Here is a 19,295-nt window from a genome sequence, read left to right on the forward strand (position 1 = left end):
TGAACTTTTGAAATGACAAATAATTTGAAATAACTATTTTTAAAAATCACAACACATAATTTGAGACAAGAGGGTTTTCTTTTTCATTTTTATATACGAGTTCCGTTTGGCTTTTTCCACTGGAGCTAGCGTCTCCTAGCCACTTAATATTGTAAATCTTCATCGACCACTCCCTAATATGTCCGCTTAATTAATTTACACATCTTATTAATTAAATTCGCCATAAACTGCATCACTTATTAGTTATGGATTCTAATTTTCTCAAGACTAGTAATGCGAATTAAGGATTTAGCAATAAATACATCCTGTGGTCCAAGCTAACTACATCCAAGAGACATAAAGCACGTATATACTGTCATAATGGAGGGGCCATATTATAAAGGGAAAATGATACTCTTACGATAATAGTCAAAAAAATATATTTATATATTATGTATATTATATATAAAAATTATATAAATTTTATATATTTTTTCAATTATCGAATATAAATAATAAATAATTTTTTTTTAAAAGTGAAAAATGTAGAGCTGTTCAGCAATCACGTTTCTTCTACTGTTAAATTCTCAAACGCTGTCTTTATCCAACTCAAAAGTGTAATAATGTGAAGATTATTCAGAACACTTTAAAGGCAAATCTTACATGTAAAATACGAATTTAACTTTAAAGTCGTACAAGACTAGGTTCAAGCAGACAATAACAATATATTATTAGTGGACTAAACTGTTATATATCGTGTCAGAACCACTCCAAATCCCACATAGTATGATGAGGCAACTCTTAGCGAGGACAGTGAATTCCTATGAGGTGATGTTTGTAATACTCTAGGCACATATTTTACATCGGTAAAAGATACGAGAGATATTGGACATATAAGAATGTAAACCTCAAATTTTAATGATCGATTTTAAAGTCGTAAGTCTAGACCTACATCGAACAATATCAATAATGGATTGAACTGTTTCATAAAAAAGAAAAGTCTGCCATAAGGTCCCACCAGGTTGAAATCACAACCTAACTCCCATGTCCCTACTTTCTTTTCCTCTCTATGAAATATATATACACCATAAACAACTAGTAATCTAAACACTATGCCCAAACATTCTTTCATTTGTGATTTGTCTAAAGCATTTCACTTTGACATTTTTCTTCTCAGTTTTTGTAGCATTAGCAGTACATATTATATGATCGCAACATGGTAAGTCCCATATAGAAATTGGTAGTTTTCATTGTTCACATGGCAATTTTCTTTTTTGCTCTTCTACCATTCATCTGCTCATCTCAAAATCACACACAAAAGATTATTTACCAACGCAGTTATAAACACATAATCCATGAGGTTATTCATACATTTATTATTATGCAGCAACTAATTATGTTATCTTAAATTTCAGTTAACTCCTGAGTTGTCATATCAAATTATGCTACATGGATTTCTTCTCTGGACTTCCATGGGTTTCTTGATGCCTATTGGGATTCTTGTAATAAGAATGTCATATAGACAAGAATGTAGAAGAAGGCTAAAGATTATTCTTTATATTCATGCTACTTTACAGGTAATTAGTCCTTTTTATCTTTTGTTTCACAGTGAATGTGAATGTGACAATGACGGAGTTAAAAATTTATATAAGGGGATTCGGAAAAATGTTAAAATGTCACATTTACCCCTTTTGCCACTATAATAATAGAACCTTCCTTATGTCAAAGGAATTCAACTATTTACATATAAATGTATATAACTAAAAAAAAAAACTTCGTTTTCATTCCGCTTTTTATAGTATAATTTTTCTTGAAGGGGATTCAACTGAACCCCTTACCAACACTTTTCATCCCTGTCCCTGGATGTGGTAAAGGTCGTAATTAACCTTTGTGCAGTCTTGGAAGAGTATACAATCAAACATTTTTATAACAATCTCATTTGTTCCGAATTTTTTTGACTATTATAGCTAAGTGATGTTATAGAGAACATATATTATAACATATAGCATAAAAATTGGGTTAATTTCACTGATGGTCACTCAACTATGTTTCAATTTTACTAAAGTCACTCAACTATTTTTTGTCACTTAAAAGTAACTAAACTTTCACATTGTCACTTAAAAGTCATTTTGGCTCAAACCCAACCATAAATATGACATGGAATAAAATTTAATGAGACAAATACAAAAATAAATGCCACATAAGCTTAAATGGATCATACCCACTTTAGATCAATTTCTTCCTTAATGTGATTTGACTCATAACCCAAATGCTTTCAATAAAAGAAAATATCAAATTTCACATTAGTTTAAAATAATTATCCTATACTACAGAATTCTTGCCTTTTCTGTTACATAATGCCCATTTACAACTATTCTATACTAAAAAAATTCTTACCTTGTTTGTATGCACATCCGAGTCGTTTTATAACTCTATTGAAGTTAAAATACTACTGTATCCAACTCACATAACATATTTATAATTTTTTAGTGAAATTATATAGTATTGTATTCATCTTACATAACATATTAATGTATCATAAGCATAAAAGAATAATAATAAAGCTAATAAGAGTCTATTTTCACAATGAACATGCAATTACAGACAACCTATTGCAATTATTTAGACAAAAGAAATATTGTATTTTTACGATAAAAATCCCTTCAAAAAATCACAAGACCTAATTTTATTAGGGATGTGTGTTTTTTCATCCTATTGAAACCCATTTGGGTTATGGTCAAATCGCATTAAGGAAGAAATGGATCTAAAGTTGGTATGATCCATTTAAGCTTATGTGGCATTTATTTTTGGATTTTTCTCATTAAATTTTATGTCATGTCATATTTATGGTAGGAATTTGAGCCAAAATGACTTTTAAGTGACAATGTGAAAGTTTACTTACTTTTAAGTGACAAAAAATAGTTGAGTGACTTTAGTAAATTGAAACATAGTTGAGTGACTATAAATGAAATTAGATTCCACAAAAAACTTGGCTTTTATAGTGAGTGGCTATTATATAGCGATATGTTATAGAAAAGTCTAGTTGTACTTCTTTTATTGGTATGACAAGTAGTATTATCTCAGCAGTTACCTAATGTCATTATTACAAATTTTAATCTTATTTATTAGATAGAAGTACCCCACTTTTCACCTCTAATGATACTGAAAAAGAGTAAGAGCTCAAGTGTGATTAATAGCAGTGATGAATGCTTGGTGGGAAAGTAAAGAAGGAAGAACAAATTATCATTTTTGAGTACTACAACTAGCTCTCTTAGTTTATATTATCCAGAAATGAGCACAAGTCAAGTTAATTATGAGGTTAGGTATAACCGTCTATTTTATCATGTGATACTTGATAGCTGACCACATTGGCTTTAGAAAGTCCATGTACAATTTTATCATTATGTAGTAGTGCATAGAATTTCATTACTATATTTTTGGTTATTTGCCAGGTACTATCTCTTCTTCTTGTAACAGCAGCAGCAATCATGTCAATAAGAAGCTTTGAAAACTATTTCAAAAATAATCATCAAAGGATTGGCTTAGCTCTTTATGGTGTCATATGGCTGCAAACAGGCACTGGCTTTTTACGGCCTGACAGGTAATGATGTGTAAGAAAAATTAACCTAAATAGCTGTCCATCCAACAGGGGCGGTCAACAAGTTTTGTGTCCTAAAGTCAAATTTTATAAGGGGTCTTAATTTTTTAAATCTATTTTTCTAGCTCTTTTTTAGATGCAAAATTATTAATAAGTTTTTATAATTAATTTCTCCTAATAAGTCTTTCTCAATTGACATTGTTGAACTAATCCATTTAACCTCTTTTGAGACATTGTTGAACTTAGGTAAGATTTTATTAATTTTAATTTTTGAAAACTTCTTTCCACTAAAGCAACGGTAACATGAGTTATTAACATTATTCCATAAGCAATATAGGCATTTGGAAAAGAATCAAATCTTTTTATTTGATTGAGTGTATCAATTTACTACTATTTTCTAATTGTACTATTTTCCTTAATACTTTTAATTCAAAAAAATAAATTTAAACCATCAATATAGAATTGATTATTATGCTTTAAGGAACATTCAAGATTAAAGATAATATTTTTTCAAATTTCCATCATCTAGTGATCTTAGTTTTTACCACTAAATGGAAAACCAAAAATATTTTCATATGCTTCGAATTGTTCAAATATATTTTGAAGTGAAAAAGTAACCTTGTATACTATATAAAAGTAATCAATGGTTAACGTAGGAGACATCTCTATTTTTTCCCCGGGGAATCCCATTGCTTAACTTTCAATTTGCCTGTGACCATCAAATGAAATGTGAATAACCCGTCCTCTAAAGGACTTATCGAAAGATCTGGAAATTTCATTATCAACATCGTCATCAAATTGTTACTTCCTATACATCACATGTTTCATACGAAATTCGGGTTCGATATTTATTTCAAGTGCAATTTTCTTTGCAAAAATCAGAGCAGTTGCAAATCCTTCTTCTCTATATTTGTTAAAGAAAGAAAACGAACTTTTTCACTTCACAGATTATTTTTAAACGTATACATAACCTATTAGGCGTAACAAAAAATGGGGCCTCCATAAATATGGGGCCTAAAGCAATTGCTTTACTTGCTTTATGATAGGGGCCCCTGCACCCAACCGCTTACACTAAAAATAACTTAAGGATGTATAACATATATAAGCCATATATAATATGTCAGTATATAATCTATGTACATACCAGATAAGAAATGTGAATAGTGAATCCGGCAGGCTATTTGTGTAAAAATTATGTATACCATAATTTCACCAGAGAGGTTAATCTCTGCAGTTTAGTACTGTTTTTTTGTTCTTTCTGTACAGGGGAAGCAAAGGAAGGAGTATATGGTTCTCAGTTCATTGGCTTCTTGGAATCACAGTTTCTTTACTGGGAATCATCAACATATATACAGGTTTACAGGCCTATCACACAAAAACATTGAGAAGCACAAGTGTTTGGAACTTGACTTTCACTGTTGAGATTGCTGTTATCGTGTTCATCTATCTCCTGCAACAAAAATGGCACTATATAATGCAATCAGGAGTGATTTTAGGAAATGAACCAGTACAACCAACGGATCAAGAAACATCATCAACATATGAGAAAAAGGAATTGTCAGCCATGCCATCATCATCTGAGCCATGCTAAGACTTCAAGACGGACAAATCAGTTTGCCTTTTACTAACAGTGAATTCTTTCCAACCTTGTTACAATTTCACAAACAAATATGAGAGTTTTTCTGCACTGTCAATGTAGAGCATCATATATAGCCTATAATATGAGAGATTTTGTGTTCATCTTTGTGCCTTACATTTTTGGTTTAAAATTTGTAACTAGCAAAAAGGATAATCCCCCTGCACCTGCAGTGATGATATATATGGAAAGTTAACTGATGTTTATATCTGTACTTGATCTGAAGATACACTAAATAAAACTGGCTTCACTATCACGAGAGGCTCAATCAACGAATTAAACATATACAGCATGCACGATCACAACATATGCAAGCTTGTTCGAACTACCTCTAGTTCTTGCGGTGATACCTAAAATGCAAACAGACACTCTCAAGCAAGTGAAATGTGTCCCCAGTGGATCACATTTTGCTAAGAATCACTTAACTGCTAAATGTAATACTGTAAATATGTGATGAACTGATGATAAGAAGTACACAGTTAATCTACAACAATGACCATACATTTCGAGAGTTTACAGGGACTTTCACAAACTTACATAGTTTCACTATTCGTGACAGAAACAGTGTGAATCTTTATACAAGGTATTTATACAAATCATGGAAATAGCTGCACATAACTGTCGCGATTGCAATTTACTAAAATGACAAGGGGTGGAAAGGATGACAAAACGCCCCAAATGTAGCAAAGAATACTAAGTTCATGCATATTTCAGTGTAAAAAGTAGTAGTAATATCGGAAAAAATATGAGATTAATTTTTTTTGGGCTAATAACTTATTAAGAAAGAGAAGTAAACAAAATGAATGCTATTGCAAACAAACGACAAGATATCCGTATATTAGCCATTTTATTTCAAAAAATAAAAAGGACAAGATATTGGTAAAACAACTAATCCTGTCTTAGCAAAAAAAATAACTAATCCTGTCTTTTTCCACGTAATTAACTTCAAACATGTAAGAGCTAATACTGAGTACAAACAGTGACAACATCTTTCTCTTTGCCAAAACATGCTTTTCCTAGAGTGAGAAATCTTGACTCAGTCATTCATCCTCCTCCTTGCATGTTATTGTGTCCATCTAAAATGTAACATTAGTTTGTAGCTACTTGCGGACTGAACAAGAGGACTTGTCCCGCACATGTAGCGAACAGAAGTAAAACCTTCTGGGTAATATAGACACACTTTTATCAAACATTGTGAGATGAACGAGAGAAGTTACCGCAAAGGAAAACATACTGCCCAGGAACATACCTGCCTTTAATCAACAAGTTGACCATGGACTTGTCCTTAACCATGTTGAATATTTTCGTTCATACTGCTGTCAACTTCTTCCTCGAGCTGGCAGCTGTATTCTCACGCGATCATCCCACAGTATTTATAGAATACCTTGGGTGTCTGTTTAACTTGACGACAAGATTAGGCTTCCCATGCACCAGCCACACAAAGGATGAGTTCTTTAGAGATTGAAAACTGGACTTTATACGATCTGTTGGAATTTGCACAATAAAATTGTCCAGCAAAACCAAAGGGCTTTAATGTGCAAGAGCACCTTTGATAAAGTTCCTGCACATGCAATTTTGATTTCATGTTGTCATTTGCTATAACTCTAGCAATCATGCCACAGATATCGAACGAATATGGAAATATGACAAGTAATTTAATAAAAACCAGAAGTATGGTTACGTTTTAGTAACTTCAGGTTGAGATCACCACCAGAATAAATAGTTCAACCCTTTTTTCTGATAAGGAAAAGAAAGTATTAAGTAAATAAATAGCTCAAGCCTTACAAACCAAATGCTTCCCTTCCCAGACTTCAGTCATGACACGCTAAGCCTTTCCCATTTGCTTCGTCTGTTGTGAAATGCCTCATTAAGCAACATCCCTTTCTCCAAGTTAGACTTAGACAACATTTGATCCACCACCAATAATTATTACATTAACAATTCTCATTAGATAAATGATGAAATCATTTTACTTTCAATAATGGCGGTGTACCGGCCAGCTTGTGCCCACCTCGACTAATTCACCGGGAAACATGCTACCTTCAACCAGTACAAATACATGGGTAACTCTGTCCGCCAAGCTTAGATAGATAAGAAGAAATCATCTATCATTATTTTTTGCTTCTGCTGGTATTTGAAGTTTTGAACCCTGATCTGCCAAGGCTCTTTCCAACTTCATTGACCATTAAGTCACTCACTTGGGTGCACAAAACAATGAATCAGCAGGAGTCTTTATAATAACTTGTCTACCAAAAACTTGGATACAGTTTTACAGTGGGTTTGATATGCTTAATTCTCCTTACCTTCTTCATGCTCCTTTGATTTCATGGTGTATTTACTGTCATTCTAGCTGATTCACGCCATAAAATATTTAAGAAATATGGCAAGTAATACAAAATTATGGCACACTTTAGTAACTTCATGTCGAGGTGCTCAGCAGAATCCTTGATGCAACACCCTTACACACTAACTACTTCCCTCCCCATACTTCAGACATGATATGCTTGAACCTTTTCCATTGGTTTAATGCTTCATTAAGCAGCATCCATTTCTCCAAGTTAAACAACATTTGATCTGTCACCAGTAATCGTTACATGAACACTTTCCATCAGAAAAATGATGAAATCTGTTGGAGTCTCGTAATACTATTTGTCTCCCAACAACTTGTGATATGTATTTGAAGGCGGAGTGACAGTCCCCACAAACTCGGAGGTTTTTCATTATTCTTATTGGCATATCTGATTTCCGTGTAAGAACAAAGGCAACTGCAAGTCTCTCGCTATGATAGCTGAGGAGTTCTTCCTTATTCTCCAGTTCAAGATCATACAAGGCATATTTAATTTGTGGCACATACCCTGCATCCCTAATCTTCTTGTGCAATTCCGTAAGTTTTTCATAAATTGCGTCTTTATCTGGATGTGAGTGATCACCGGCCACAAAAGCATGAACACCGTCTCTCATGTTAACCCAGCTGCATCCAGCTTCTTTCCTCGCCGTAGCTTCTCGCATTGCACGCCGAGCCTCTGCCACATCCTCCCATTTCCCTCCCGAAGCATACATATTTGCAAGAAGCACATAGTTCACAGCATTATGAGGTTCCAACTCTAAGAGTACGTGAGCAGCTTTCCTACCTAGATCTGTTTTACGACTCCCTGCTCGACCACAGGCTCCAAGCACAGTCCTCCAAATGAGTGTATTGGGCTTTAATGGCATTTTATTGATGAAGTCCTCCAATTTATCCATCTCACCTGCTCGTCCCAGGATATCAACCATACATGAGAAATGCTCAATCCGAGGTGTCAGACCATATTGTTTGCTCATGGAATCGAAGTAATCCTTGCCCTGCTCAACAAATCCCACGTGGCTACAAGCTGATAAGACACCAACAAATGTAACATGGTCAGGTGTTTGACCTTCCAGCTTCATTTTTGTAAAAAGCTCTAGTGCTTTATGTCCATGTCCATGCCGTGCATAACCAGAAATCATTGAGTTCCATGAATATATATTTCGTAGAGGCATTAACTCAAAAAACCTTGATGCATAATCTATTCTTCCACATTTGGCATACATGTCAACAAGAGCACTCCCAACAATAGTGTCAGATTCCAAACAGGATCTAATCGCACAAGCATGAACTTCCATTCCATGCTCCAATGTTGCAATTGAGGCACATGCACTGAGAACAGAGGCAAATGTGAAGCCATCTAATTTCTGACCCTTGTGCAGCATAAGCCAGATTAAATCCATGGCTTTTGGTAAAACCTCATTGTGTAAATATCCAGAGATCATTAGGTTCCAACTCATATCATCCTTCCTTTCAGACATCCGAGAGAATATGTTCTCACAGTCATCCATTTCCCCGCACTTACCATAGCAAGCAAGAAATGAATTTTCAATAGCATTAGCATCCATTCCTCTATATTTTAGCACCAGCGCGTGGATTTGACGAAGACCAAGAAGAGAAAGAGGTGATATTGCTGAAAGAATATTTATAAACGTCACATTGTTGAGACTCCATCCAGCACGCATCATCTGTATGAAGTACTCTATAGCTTCAGAAATAGATGTCTCAGAATCACCTAATGCACCGATAATGGTATTCCAGGAAACTAGATCATATTCTGGCATCAAGGTAAACAATTTCTTGCATTCAGCCACACATCCAGTGTCAGCATATAAAGCAAGAAGAGCATTAGACACTGAAACATCAAAATCTAGTCCTAACTTTACCCCTTCACTGTGCAGTTGTTCCCCAAATCTTATCCAATTCAGGTTTCCACAAGAACTCAAAGAACTTATCAATGAGTAATTTGACGCCATCAGACCTGTTCTTCTCATCATCTGGAAGATTGATATTGCATCTTCAAAATAATCATTTTGATCTAGAGCGGAGATCATAGAGTTCCATGATACTGAATCCTTATCAAGCATGGTCTCAAAAACAGAACGAGCAATCTGTATTTCACCAAATTTAGAATACATATTAATCAGAGCATTTCCAATAGCAGCCTTGGAGTCGCGCAAACCAGTTCGGATAACATAGCCATGTAGCTCTCTACCTCTTTTTCTCCCTTCTTCCAACAAAGAGAATTCATGAAAAGCACCGAAAAGAACAACGAATGAATCAGAATTGATTTTAACCAAGTCTCTCATCTCCATAAAAAACTTGGTCGCGACTTCTCCTTGACCAAGTCTCACCAATCCGACCATCAGCCCGTTCATGGACACTGCATTCCTTGTACCCATCTGTTTAAAAACCTTCATAGCATTATCGAGACACCCAAACCTTCCAAAACCACTTACCAGAGCACTTCCCACATACAAGTCTTTCAGAAGTCCAGACTTTTCTATTTTAGCCAGTAGCTGCTTCAGCAAAAACAAACCACAATTAACATGACTAGCAGCAGCTGTAATTAAGCTGCCAAAAGTGAACTCAGTAGGCTTAAAAATAAACCCCAGATCCTCTTTTTGCATATCAGAGAAGAGCTGAAACACAGAAACTGCATCTCGCTGAGAGTAAACTGAAATAATAGAATTGCAAGATACTGAATTCTTATTCTCTATCTCTTCAAAAACACGCCACGCATAATCACCAGTACCTGCAAAACTTCCATACATCGAGATCAAGACATTGGAAACAACCTCATTAGAAGCATGCCCTGTTTTCAAAAGCAAACCATGGATTTGCATACCCAACCTAAGCCCACAAGCACCTAAACCCTGGCAAGCTCTCAAAGCACTACCACAAGCATAATGGTTAGGAATAAACCCTGACGAGACCATTTCACAAAAAACACTACATGCCTCATCAGGCATCCCATTTTGGGAATAACCCGTAATCAAGCACGCCCACGAAACTAGATTTCTGTCCAGCATTTCGTCGAACACATCACGAGCAGAGACCAAATCACCACCTTTCACATACAAATTAATAAGGGTGTTACACAAATACAAATCTTTATTAACCCCATTTTTAATAATATCCAAATGAAGTCTATGCGCATCGAATTCAGAACAAGAGAACAGGTATTTTTGCACGAGAAATTCGCACTTGTCTGAAACTGTAGAAACAGAATAGGCTGGCTTTTGGTATGGATGAAAAGCTTTATCTTTTGTTGTGGTGATGGTGGGATAAGCAAAGTCATTCGAAAAAGACTGGAGAACTGAAGCTGCAAATGTGCTGAAAGTATAAGTGGGGATTGGACTTCGATGGAGTAGTAGTTTGTTTCGTGATTGTATAAGTGCTGCCATAAACATGGTGAGAAATTGTCACCGCTGATAGAGCTCGAAAATATTTTGCTGCCTCATTTTAACCTTGGCGCCATTTCAGCTCTGAAGAATTTCATTTGATGACTTTAAAAAATGGTAGCAGGTCCCTCCCACTTATTAATGTTGGAGTCCATCTTAATTCCATTAATCAAAAGAGATAATGACCTTTAGAACTTGTGGTAGTAGTAAATAATTATGCCACTATAAATTATTTTATTAAGAGTTAAAATGAAAATTTTAATTAAAATTAATACTAAATATATTAATTCTTTTTAAATAGACAAAGTATGTCACATAAATTGGAACTGAGGGAATATTAGGTTAGAGGTCATGACGAGATTGAGCACAATAATAAGGGGCGGATTATGAGGCTAGAAGGGGGTTCACCCGAACCTCCTTCACCGGAAAATGACAAAATATAGGGTAAAATTCCTTTTGTGCCTCTATATATTACTATATTTTAAATCCCACAACCCAAAAGCATAACTTAGTGGCTAAGGGGTTATTATATTTTCCACTAGCCATTGTCTTAGCATAAATCTTGCCTCCGCCAGAGATAACCTCTTTTCATTTGAAAGAAGAGCTACAATATCCTACTCACTCCGGTCCAAAATAAGTGATTTTTTGGCCTTTTTCTTATGATCCAAAATAAGTGATTTTTCCAGATTTCAAGAATGAATTAATTATTTTTTTCCTATATTGTTCTTGGAGTAAATAGTGTTGGAATATGTGTTAGGAGTGTTTATGTGAGATAGTAAAGGTTAATATGGTCAATTCTACTGCTAATTAATACTAAAATGTGGATTTCTTAATCTGTATGAAAACATCCAAAAAATCACTTATTTTGGACCGCAGAAAGTATCAATTAAAGCTCCCTCTTTCTTCAATTGGTAGCATTTACAAATGTTGTCGTGAAAGATGCATAATTACTAATATTAATAAGCGAGAATAGCAGATTTTTGTCGTCCACACAGGGGCATTTAGGGAATATGCAGAGTTAGCCAATTCTATGAGGCTTTTTTATTTTTTAGACAAGTGGCCTTTTTGGGTCCCAGTTGCAAACGCTCCTTTACTTTCTTGGAAAAAACGTAAGTAGATAAATAATATAATAATATTTACATACTCTTAGCAGGTAAATGCAATTAACATCTTATGGCAGATTAAGAGAGTTCTATAGTAAAACAAATTGCTATTTATAGTTTTACTACTACACTACATATAAGCACGGATAAAAAAGTTTTTTCGTCCTTACATCTTTGTGGGTAATAAAGGAATTTTATTTATTGGTAATATGCAGCTCTACACGTGTTTGTTGCTATTGGGTTTTTCCCTTCAAATTCTCACTTTTGCATTTTTTCTCTGTCTTAAGAATTCCCACATGGGTCTTTGTTATTGGTCTATATTAGTATTATGGTAATTTATTTATGAATCTTTTTTGCTCTTTATTAAATTATTTTTTTCGATGGTTAAATTTTTATATAAAATTTAACCAATATTTAAAAATAATTATTATTATATTGATAGAAGAATTGTAATTTATGGTATTTTCTATATAATTTTTGAATATCTAAATTTTAATTTTAAAATATTAAATTAATCAAACCTAATTTAACTACCAGGTTTAGTCAAATTACCTTTCGAATTATGAAATATGACAATTCTTTTAGGATAGAGAGGGTGTATTATTTGTCCCTATACGTTCCGGTAAAATTTAGGCAATTTTGGAGCCAAATTTTCTTTTATAACTGGAGCATTTATTAGGTCTTACTATATCTTTTATCCTTAAACCTCCAATATTTTTGCTTCTTTAGTGAGATCATATATGCTTATAAAAATTTGTCCTAATGTTATTTTCAGATATAGTTTTAAAATATTTTATTTTATTAATTTGCTTTAATTATTTTTATTAAAATTCTTGTAAGGTCAGTAGGTTAAATTGTGTAAAGACTCTAAACTAAAGTTATAAATATCGTAGTATAAAAGTTGGAGTAATTGAAGATTTTGTTGTGTTAGATAATTCTAGAAGATGAAAACACGAGTTTTTCTAATAAGAGTAAAAAAAAATACATTATTAAAATCTTAATGAGTTCAAGATAAACACAAAATAAGTTTGAAGCAGGGGCGGAGCTAGAGTGCTGGCTACGTGTTCGATCAAATTTAGTAGCTTTGGTTCAAACTCTGTTTTTATCTTAAAAATTCATTGAGTATGTACAGACTAAATAACTTTTTTTTGATTAAAAAAACTAAATAACTTAAAAGATTAGAATTCAGAACATAACCTATAATCCTTACTTTGCATTTGATTTAAAATAAATAATTTCGTCAACAATAAAAGCTAAAATGGTAAAGAAGTGAAATGAAGCTTTCCTTTTATATATTGGAAATATATTTATTTGGAATTTTATTATTATATGAGTCATTTTATGTGTTTTATAAATATTTATCTCTTCTGCTACTAATTTTTTGATGCACCTTATTTCATGTTCTTTTTAGAGATTGTCAAAATCTACGTCTTTACAGTTATCTTTACGAAAAATTATTGAATATTTAAAATTTGAAAGTCTTTTATATTATAGTTATTCTTTACGAAAAACATATTACGACTATGAGAAATTTTTTTCTTTGCATGAACAAGTCATAATTTTTTTTCTTTCTTATAATTTGTGTTAAATAAATTTGTTTCTTCTATAAAAGAGGTTTTACAAATATTTTGGGGATGAAGAGAGGAAAAAAGAAGATATTAAAACTATTTTGAATTTTGGTAATTGTATGAGGTTATATTTATTCCCATTGAACCAAGTACAGTTCTCATGTAATTAGTTTTTTTTTTCTAATTGTTATTTAGATCGGTTGGACAGCTCCTTTCATTTTTGTTTTGCTTCAATCGTAAGTACATCCTTTTCATTTTTTCAGATCTGTTGTGTTTAACATTTCCCCCCGAATATTTTGGCTCGTTGTATCGATTTTTATCATTAATTCAATTAATTGAGTTCTCCATTATTTTGACTGTTAGATCTAAGGGTCTCAAATGGATATTAGATCTAAGGTTTAAGAGAAATAGGGTGAGTTGGGAAATCTATCTATTGCTTGTTGGATATCTGATTTTTAGGTTTGAATTTATTTTCATACGTTTTCTTTTTTACCCTTTTTTCTCTACTCCACAGTCTAGTCGTACATTGTTATTTCTCTTTTTGTTTTGTCCTTTTATTTTTAACATTCCTTTTAGGTTTATTGGTTTTGTCCTTTTGCGTCCCAAATCTGCCCCCACACCCTTATATTCTCGTTTTCTTCTTCTCCTTTCTTGGTACATTTTATATTGTTGGGGCTATACCAGTGGTAGCGGTGATAGCTCCTTCTGGTTTTGGGTCGTGGTATTTTCTGTGTTTTCAGGAATTCTCGGAGTATTTGAGACAAGTTGGGCGCACGAGCACTGGCAAAGGAGAGCAACCTGGGCGAGTGTCAGCAAAGGGCGGTAGGAAGTGGTGCGTGAGCGTACAACTACATCGAGTACAACAAATTAGCCACATGTTTTGTTATTGGGAGTTGGTATCTCCTGTTTTACTGTTTCCCTTTTGGTGTTAGCTAAATTACTGTTACTTTACTTCGCAATAGTTAAATTTTTCAACTAGGATACTAGTTACCACTTGTTTCCTTCTAGTCTGATTTGTTGTCCGTTGTGCACTAGCGAGTCTTCTCTAGATTGTTGTAGGTGTAGTGGCTGCAGTCTGGGATGATAGAATAAGGGCATGTCCTCGGGTAGGGCAGAGTGTGGGGCTGGGGTCAGGGGGTGGGACGGGTAGCAGGGGAGGTAGAGGGGGCAAGGGAGCCTATAGGTTGAGAATCGGGTCATGGAACATAGGTTCACTAACGAGTAAATCCATAGAGTTGGTGAAAATCCTGCAGAAAAGGAAGATTAATATAGCGTGTGTCCAGGAGACTAGGTGGGTCGGATCGAGGGCGAAAAACGTGGATGGGTATAAGTTGTGGTACTCTGGTGTCCTGAGGGGAAAGAATGGAGTGGGTATCTTGGTAGATAGCAATCTTAGAGAGTCCGTGGTAGAGGTCAGGCAGGTAAATGATAGACTAATGACTATTAAGTTGGTGGTGGGTGAGGGTACTTTAAATGTCGTTAGCGCGTATGCACCGCAAGCAGGCTTGGATGAGGATATTAAGAGGCGCTTTTGGGAGGGGTTGGATGAGATTGTTCGTAGTATACCGCCTTCTGAGAGGTTATTCATAGGAGGAGATTTCAATGGTCATATTGGGTCATCTGCAGGTGGGTACACTGAGGTGCATGGCGGCTTTGGTTTCGGGGAGCGGAACGGAGGGGGCATTTCGCTGTTGGACTTTGCCAAGGCTTTCGATCTAGTCATTGCGAACTCGAGTTTTACGAAGCGGGATGAACATTTGGTTACTTACCAAAGACTCAGATTGACTATCTCCTCCTCAGGAGATGCGACAGAAGGTTGTGCGAGGACTGCAAGGTTATCCCAGGTGAGACCCTCTCAACGCAACATAGGCTTTTGGTGATGGACATTTGTATTAGGATAAGGAGGAAGAAGAGGTCAGTACAAGGACGCCCCAGGATTAGGTGGGGCGCCTTAACTAAGGATAAAGCTAAGGAGTTGGAAGGAAGATTATCGGCAACGGGAGCTTGGAGAAGTAGTGGGGACGCAAACACAATGTGGTCGACGACGGCGGACTGTATAAGAAAGACGGCGAGAGAGGTGTTAGGGATATCTACGGGCCACAATGGTGGCCACAAAGGAGATTGGTGGTGGAATGCAGTTGTCCAAGGTAAAGTGGAAGCAAAAAAGGCGGCTTACCTGCGGTTAGTAGGGAGCACTGACGAGGAGGAGAAGAGAGAGAACAGTCAAAGGTATAAGGTAGCTAGGAAGGAGGCGAAGATGGCAGTGACGGAGGCTAAGACGACAGTTTTTGCTCGTCTGTATGAGGAACTAAGGAACAAAGGTGGGGAGAAGAAGTTATTCCGACTCGCTAAGGCGAGAGAGAGGACAACTCGGGATCTGGACCAAGTGAGGTGCATAAAAGATGATGACGGCAATGTTTTGATGGGAGATGACCAGATTAAGAGGAGGTGGCAGACCTACTTTCATAAACTTCTAAGTGAAGAAGGGGATCAGGATATTATACTTGGGGAATTGAGGAATGCCGACAGTCACCATGAATTAAGTAATTGTAGGGACATTGAGATCGATGAAGTCATGGAGGCAATGCGTAAGATGAGAAGGGGCAGAGCTACCGGGCCAGACGAAATTCCGGTTGAACTGTGGAGGTGTGTGGGTAGAGCAGGCTTGGAATGGCTTACTGCATTGTTTAGTGTTATATTCAAGACTAATAGGATGCCTGAAGAGTGGAGGTGGAGTACAATGGTCCCGTTGTATAAGAACAAAGGTGATGTCCAGAGCTGTAACAACTATAGGGGCATCAAATTACTAAGTCATACCATGAAAGTTTGGGAGAGAGTGGTAGAAATGAGAGTGCGAAGGACGGTGTCTATTTCAGACAACCAGTTCGGGTTCATGCCGGGGCGATCTACCACAGAAGCTATCCACCTTATTAGGAGGATGGTGGAACAGTACAGGGATAGGAAGAAGGATCTCCACATGGTGTTTATTGATCTGGAGAAAGCGTACGATAGGGTTCCTAGGGAGGTCTTATGGAGCTACTTAGAGGATAAAGGGGTCTCGGTTGACTATATTATGGTGATTGTATGTTGGAGCTAAGACTCGGGTTAGGACAGTAGGGGCGACTCTAAACACTTTCCAGTTATTACGGGGTTGCACCAAGGGTCTGCGCTCAGCCCATTCCTATTTGCCCTGGTGATGGATGCACTGACTCATCATATTCAAGGGGAGGTGTCATGGTGCATGCTATTTGTTGATGACATTATTCTAATTGACGAGACACGAGGCGGCGTCAACGAGAGGCTAGAGATTTGGAGACATGCTCTTGAGTCTAAAGGTTTCAAGTTGAGCAGGACGAAGACGGAATACCTCGAATACAAATTTGGAGTTGAGCCGACAGAAGCGGGAGTTGAAGTGAGGCTTGACTCTCAAGTCATTCCCAAGAGGGGTAGTTTCAAGTACCTTGGATCGGTTATTCAGGGGATCGGGAGATTGACGAGGATGTCACACACCGTATAGGGGTGGGGTGGATGAAATGGAGGTTAGCGTCGAGAGTCTTGTGTGACAAGAAAGTGCCACCGTTACTAAAAGTTAAGTTTTATAGAGCGGTGGTTAGACCTGCCATGTTATATGGAACTGAATGTTGGCGGTAAAGAACTCACACATCCAGAAGATGAAAGTAGCAGAGATGAGGATGTTGAGGTAGATGTGCGGGCATACAAGGATGGATAAGATTAGGAATTAAGATATTTGAGAGAAGGTGGGCGTGGCCCCCATGGAGGACAAGATGCGGGAAGTAAGACTCAAATGGTTCGGGCACATTCAGAGGAGGAGCACTGATGCACCGGTGAGGAGGTGTGAGCGACTGGCTGTAGTGGGCACGCGGAGAGGTAGAAGGCGACCTAAGAAGTATTGGGGAGAGGTGATCAGACAGGACATGGCGCGACTTAGGATTACTGAGGACATGGCCCTTGACAGGGAATTATGGAGGTCGAGCATTAAGGTTGTAGGTTAGGGGAAAGTTGTGAATATCTCTAAAGCACAATATAGTGAGACTAGCCAGTTAGGAGTTAGACTAAGAATGTCATTGATCGTCTATTGATGCAGGGCTTTACCTGCTAGTTTTTACTATACCAGCCATCTATTTCGTATTCTGTATTTCATATCTCTTATATTGCTGTTATTTTATTATGCATTTTTATGGTACTAATATATCGTCTCCTGTTGCTTTTTTGAGCCGAGGGTCTCCTGGAAACAACCTCTCTACTCTTCGGGGTAGGAGTAAGGTCTGCGTACATATTACCCTCCCCAGACCCCACTTGTGGGATTATACTGGGTCGTTGTTGTTGTATTAATTATTTTACAATTTTGAAATATTCACGGCGTATTCAAATATTGAAAATAAAAATTATTGACAATGTTGAAAATAAAGATAGTGATATCAATAAATATAGAATTATCTTTAAAATCTCCTATTTGGTTAATTGAAAATTAATATTCTTAAGCATAAACTATATATGAAGTACTAATTAATTCTTGAGATTCCTTTGATTCTTCTGAAATTAAGCTTAAATCACCACATTTAATTAGCAAAACTCTTGCTACATGAGATTATGAATGCAATTAAAACTTAATATATATATATATATATATATATATATATATATATAAAATCTATTTCTGTCTATAACTAAAGAAATTATATTTTCACAAGCTCAAAAAAAGCTAATATTTTTCCTTTTATGATTGTCGACAAGTTGTAATTATTTTACACACTTTAAAATATATTATTTTATAGAATACCGAATCACTTGTATTTCTTTAATTTGCTATTTCTAATTCTCCGATCAAACTTCTTTCTTCTTAAATAACTTTTCCTTTAAAAATTATAAAATTATGTGACTACAAAACTTTTCTAATTATGTGACAACCCAAAGATTTTGTCGTCCTCACATTCAAGTTTTCAAAATTATTGCCCTTAAAATTGCCATATTTTACTTTATTAATTTTGCAGGTGTTGAGTTAATGATACTATTTTTAAGTCCTATTTTTGTAATTCTATGGGATTCTTACAGGAGATAGTACACTTATTCTTTCTACTATCCTTTCTCACCCTACATTAACCTTTTATTGCAGTAGATGCCCCCAAAAATTTCGTAAATAAAACTAACTTTTTGGACTTTCTTAAGTCTTCAATGGAGTTATGGTTCATCTTAACCAAAATATTTGGTTCTATAACTAGAATTGCTGAAGTACTATAGCTTATATGTACTTTTTACCTTTACAAATTCAATAAAACGTGTAACATCCAACTCCTATTCATCAGTCTATGTAATTTTATTGCTACATTAGCATAAACGCATCCTTTAAAAGTGAAAAAGTTCAAATATTAGCAAGAGGAGTAAACCACATTAAGCCCAATATTTTTAAACTCTATTTTGGTGTGTGGATATTTATAATTTTATTTTTCGGTTAAGAGGATCGTAGGAACTTAAGTAAGTTATTCTCATGGTATCAACAAAGGTATGTCTCCTTAGTCTTCTTTGCCTAATTTCAATTTGATTTTTATTTTGTTTCTTTTAAACTTATTCTTAAAGAAAAAAATTTCTTGGTAAGGTTTTTTAGTCTTTTAAATAGTTTTTGATTTTGTATAGAATATTTTGGT

At 35.4% G+C, this 19,295-nt stretch overlaps 2 protein-coding genes across 6 annotated transcripts; one reads left to right on the plus strand and one right to left on the minus strand.

Annotated features, from left to right (window-relative positions):
- The first annotated feature begins 1,077 nt into the window (after positions 1–1,077).
- On the plus strand, positions 1,078–5,315 carry LOC107807463 (cytochrome b561 domain-containing protein At4g18260). Its single transcript, XM_016631862.2, has 4 exons — positions 1,078–1,198; positions 1,395–1,556; positions 3,432–3,580; positions 4,844–5,315. Exons 1-4 carry the CDS (start codon positions 1,196–1,198, stop codon positions 5,166–5,168), a joined length of 639 nt encoding a protein of 212 aa, XP_016487348.1. The 5' UTR covers positions 1,078–1,195; the 3' UTR covers positions 5,169–5,315.
- LOC107807435 (putative pentatricopeptide repeat-containing protein At5g09950) lies at positions 4,972–11,109 on the minus strand. Of its 5 annotated transcripts, none has more exons than XM_016631855.2 (3): positions 7,003–11,109; positions 6,463–6,774; positions 4,972–5,027 (listed from the first exon to the last, which is right to left on the minus strand). In XM_016631855.2, exon 1 carries the CDS (start codon positions 10,968–10,970, stop codon positions 7,791–7,793), a length of 3,180 nt encoding a protein of 1,059 aa, XP_016487341.1. In that variant the 5' UTR covers positions 10,971–11,109; the 3' UTR covers positions 4,972–5,027; positions 6,463–6,774; positions 7,003–7,790. The 5 variants fall into 5 exon arrangements, with proteins under 5 accessions (XP_016487341.1, XP_016487332.1, XP_016487325.1 ...); XM_016631846.2 differs by having other exon boundaries at positions 6,999–11,109; XM_016631839.2 differs by having other exon boundaries at positions 6,895–11,109.
- Positions 11,110–19,295: the final 8,186 nt, after the last annotated feature.

Source organism: Nicotiana tabacum, chromosome 10 (assembly GCF_000715075.1).
Source record: "Nicotiana tabacum cultivar K326 chromosome 10, ASM71507v2, whole genome shotgun sequence".
NCBI lineage: Eukaryota > Viridiplantae > Streptophyta > Magnoliopsida > Solanales > Solanaceae > Nicotiana > Nicotiana tabacum.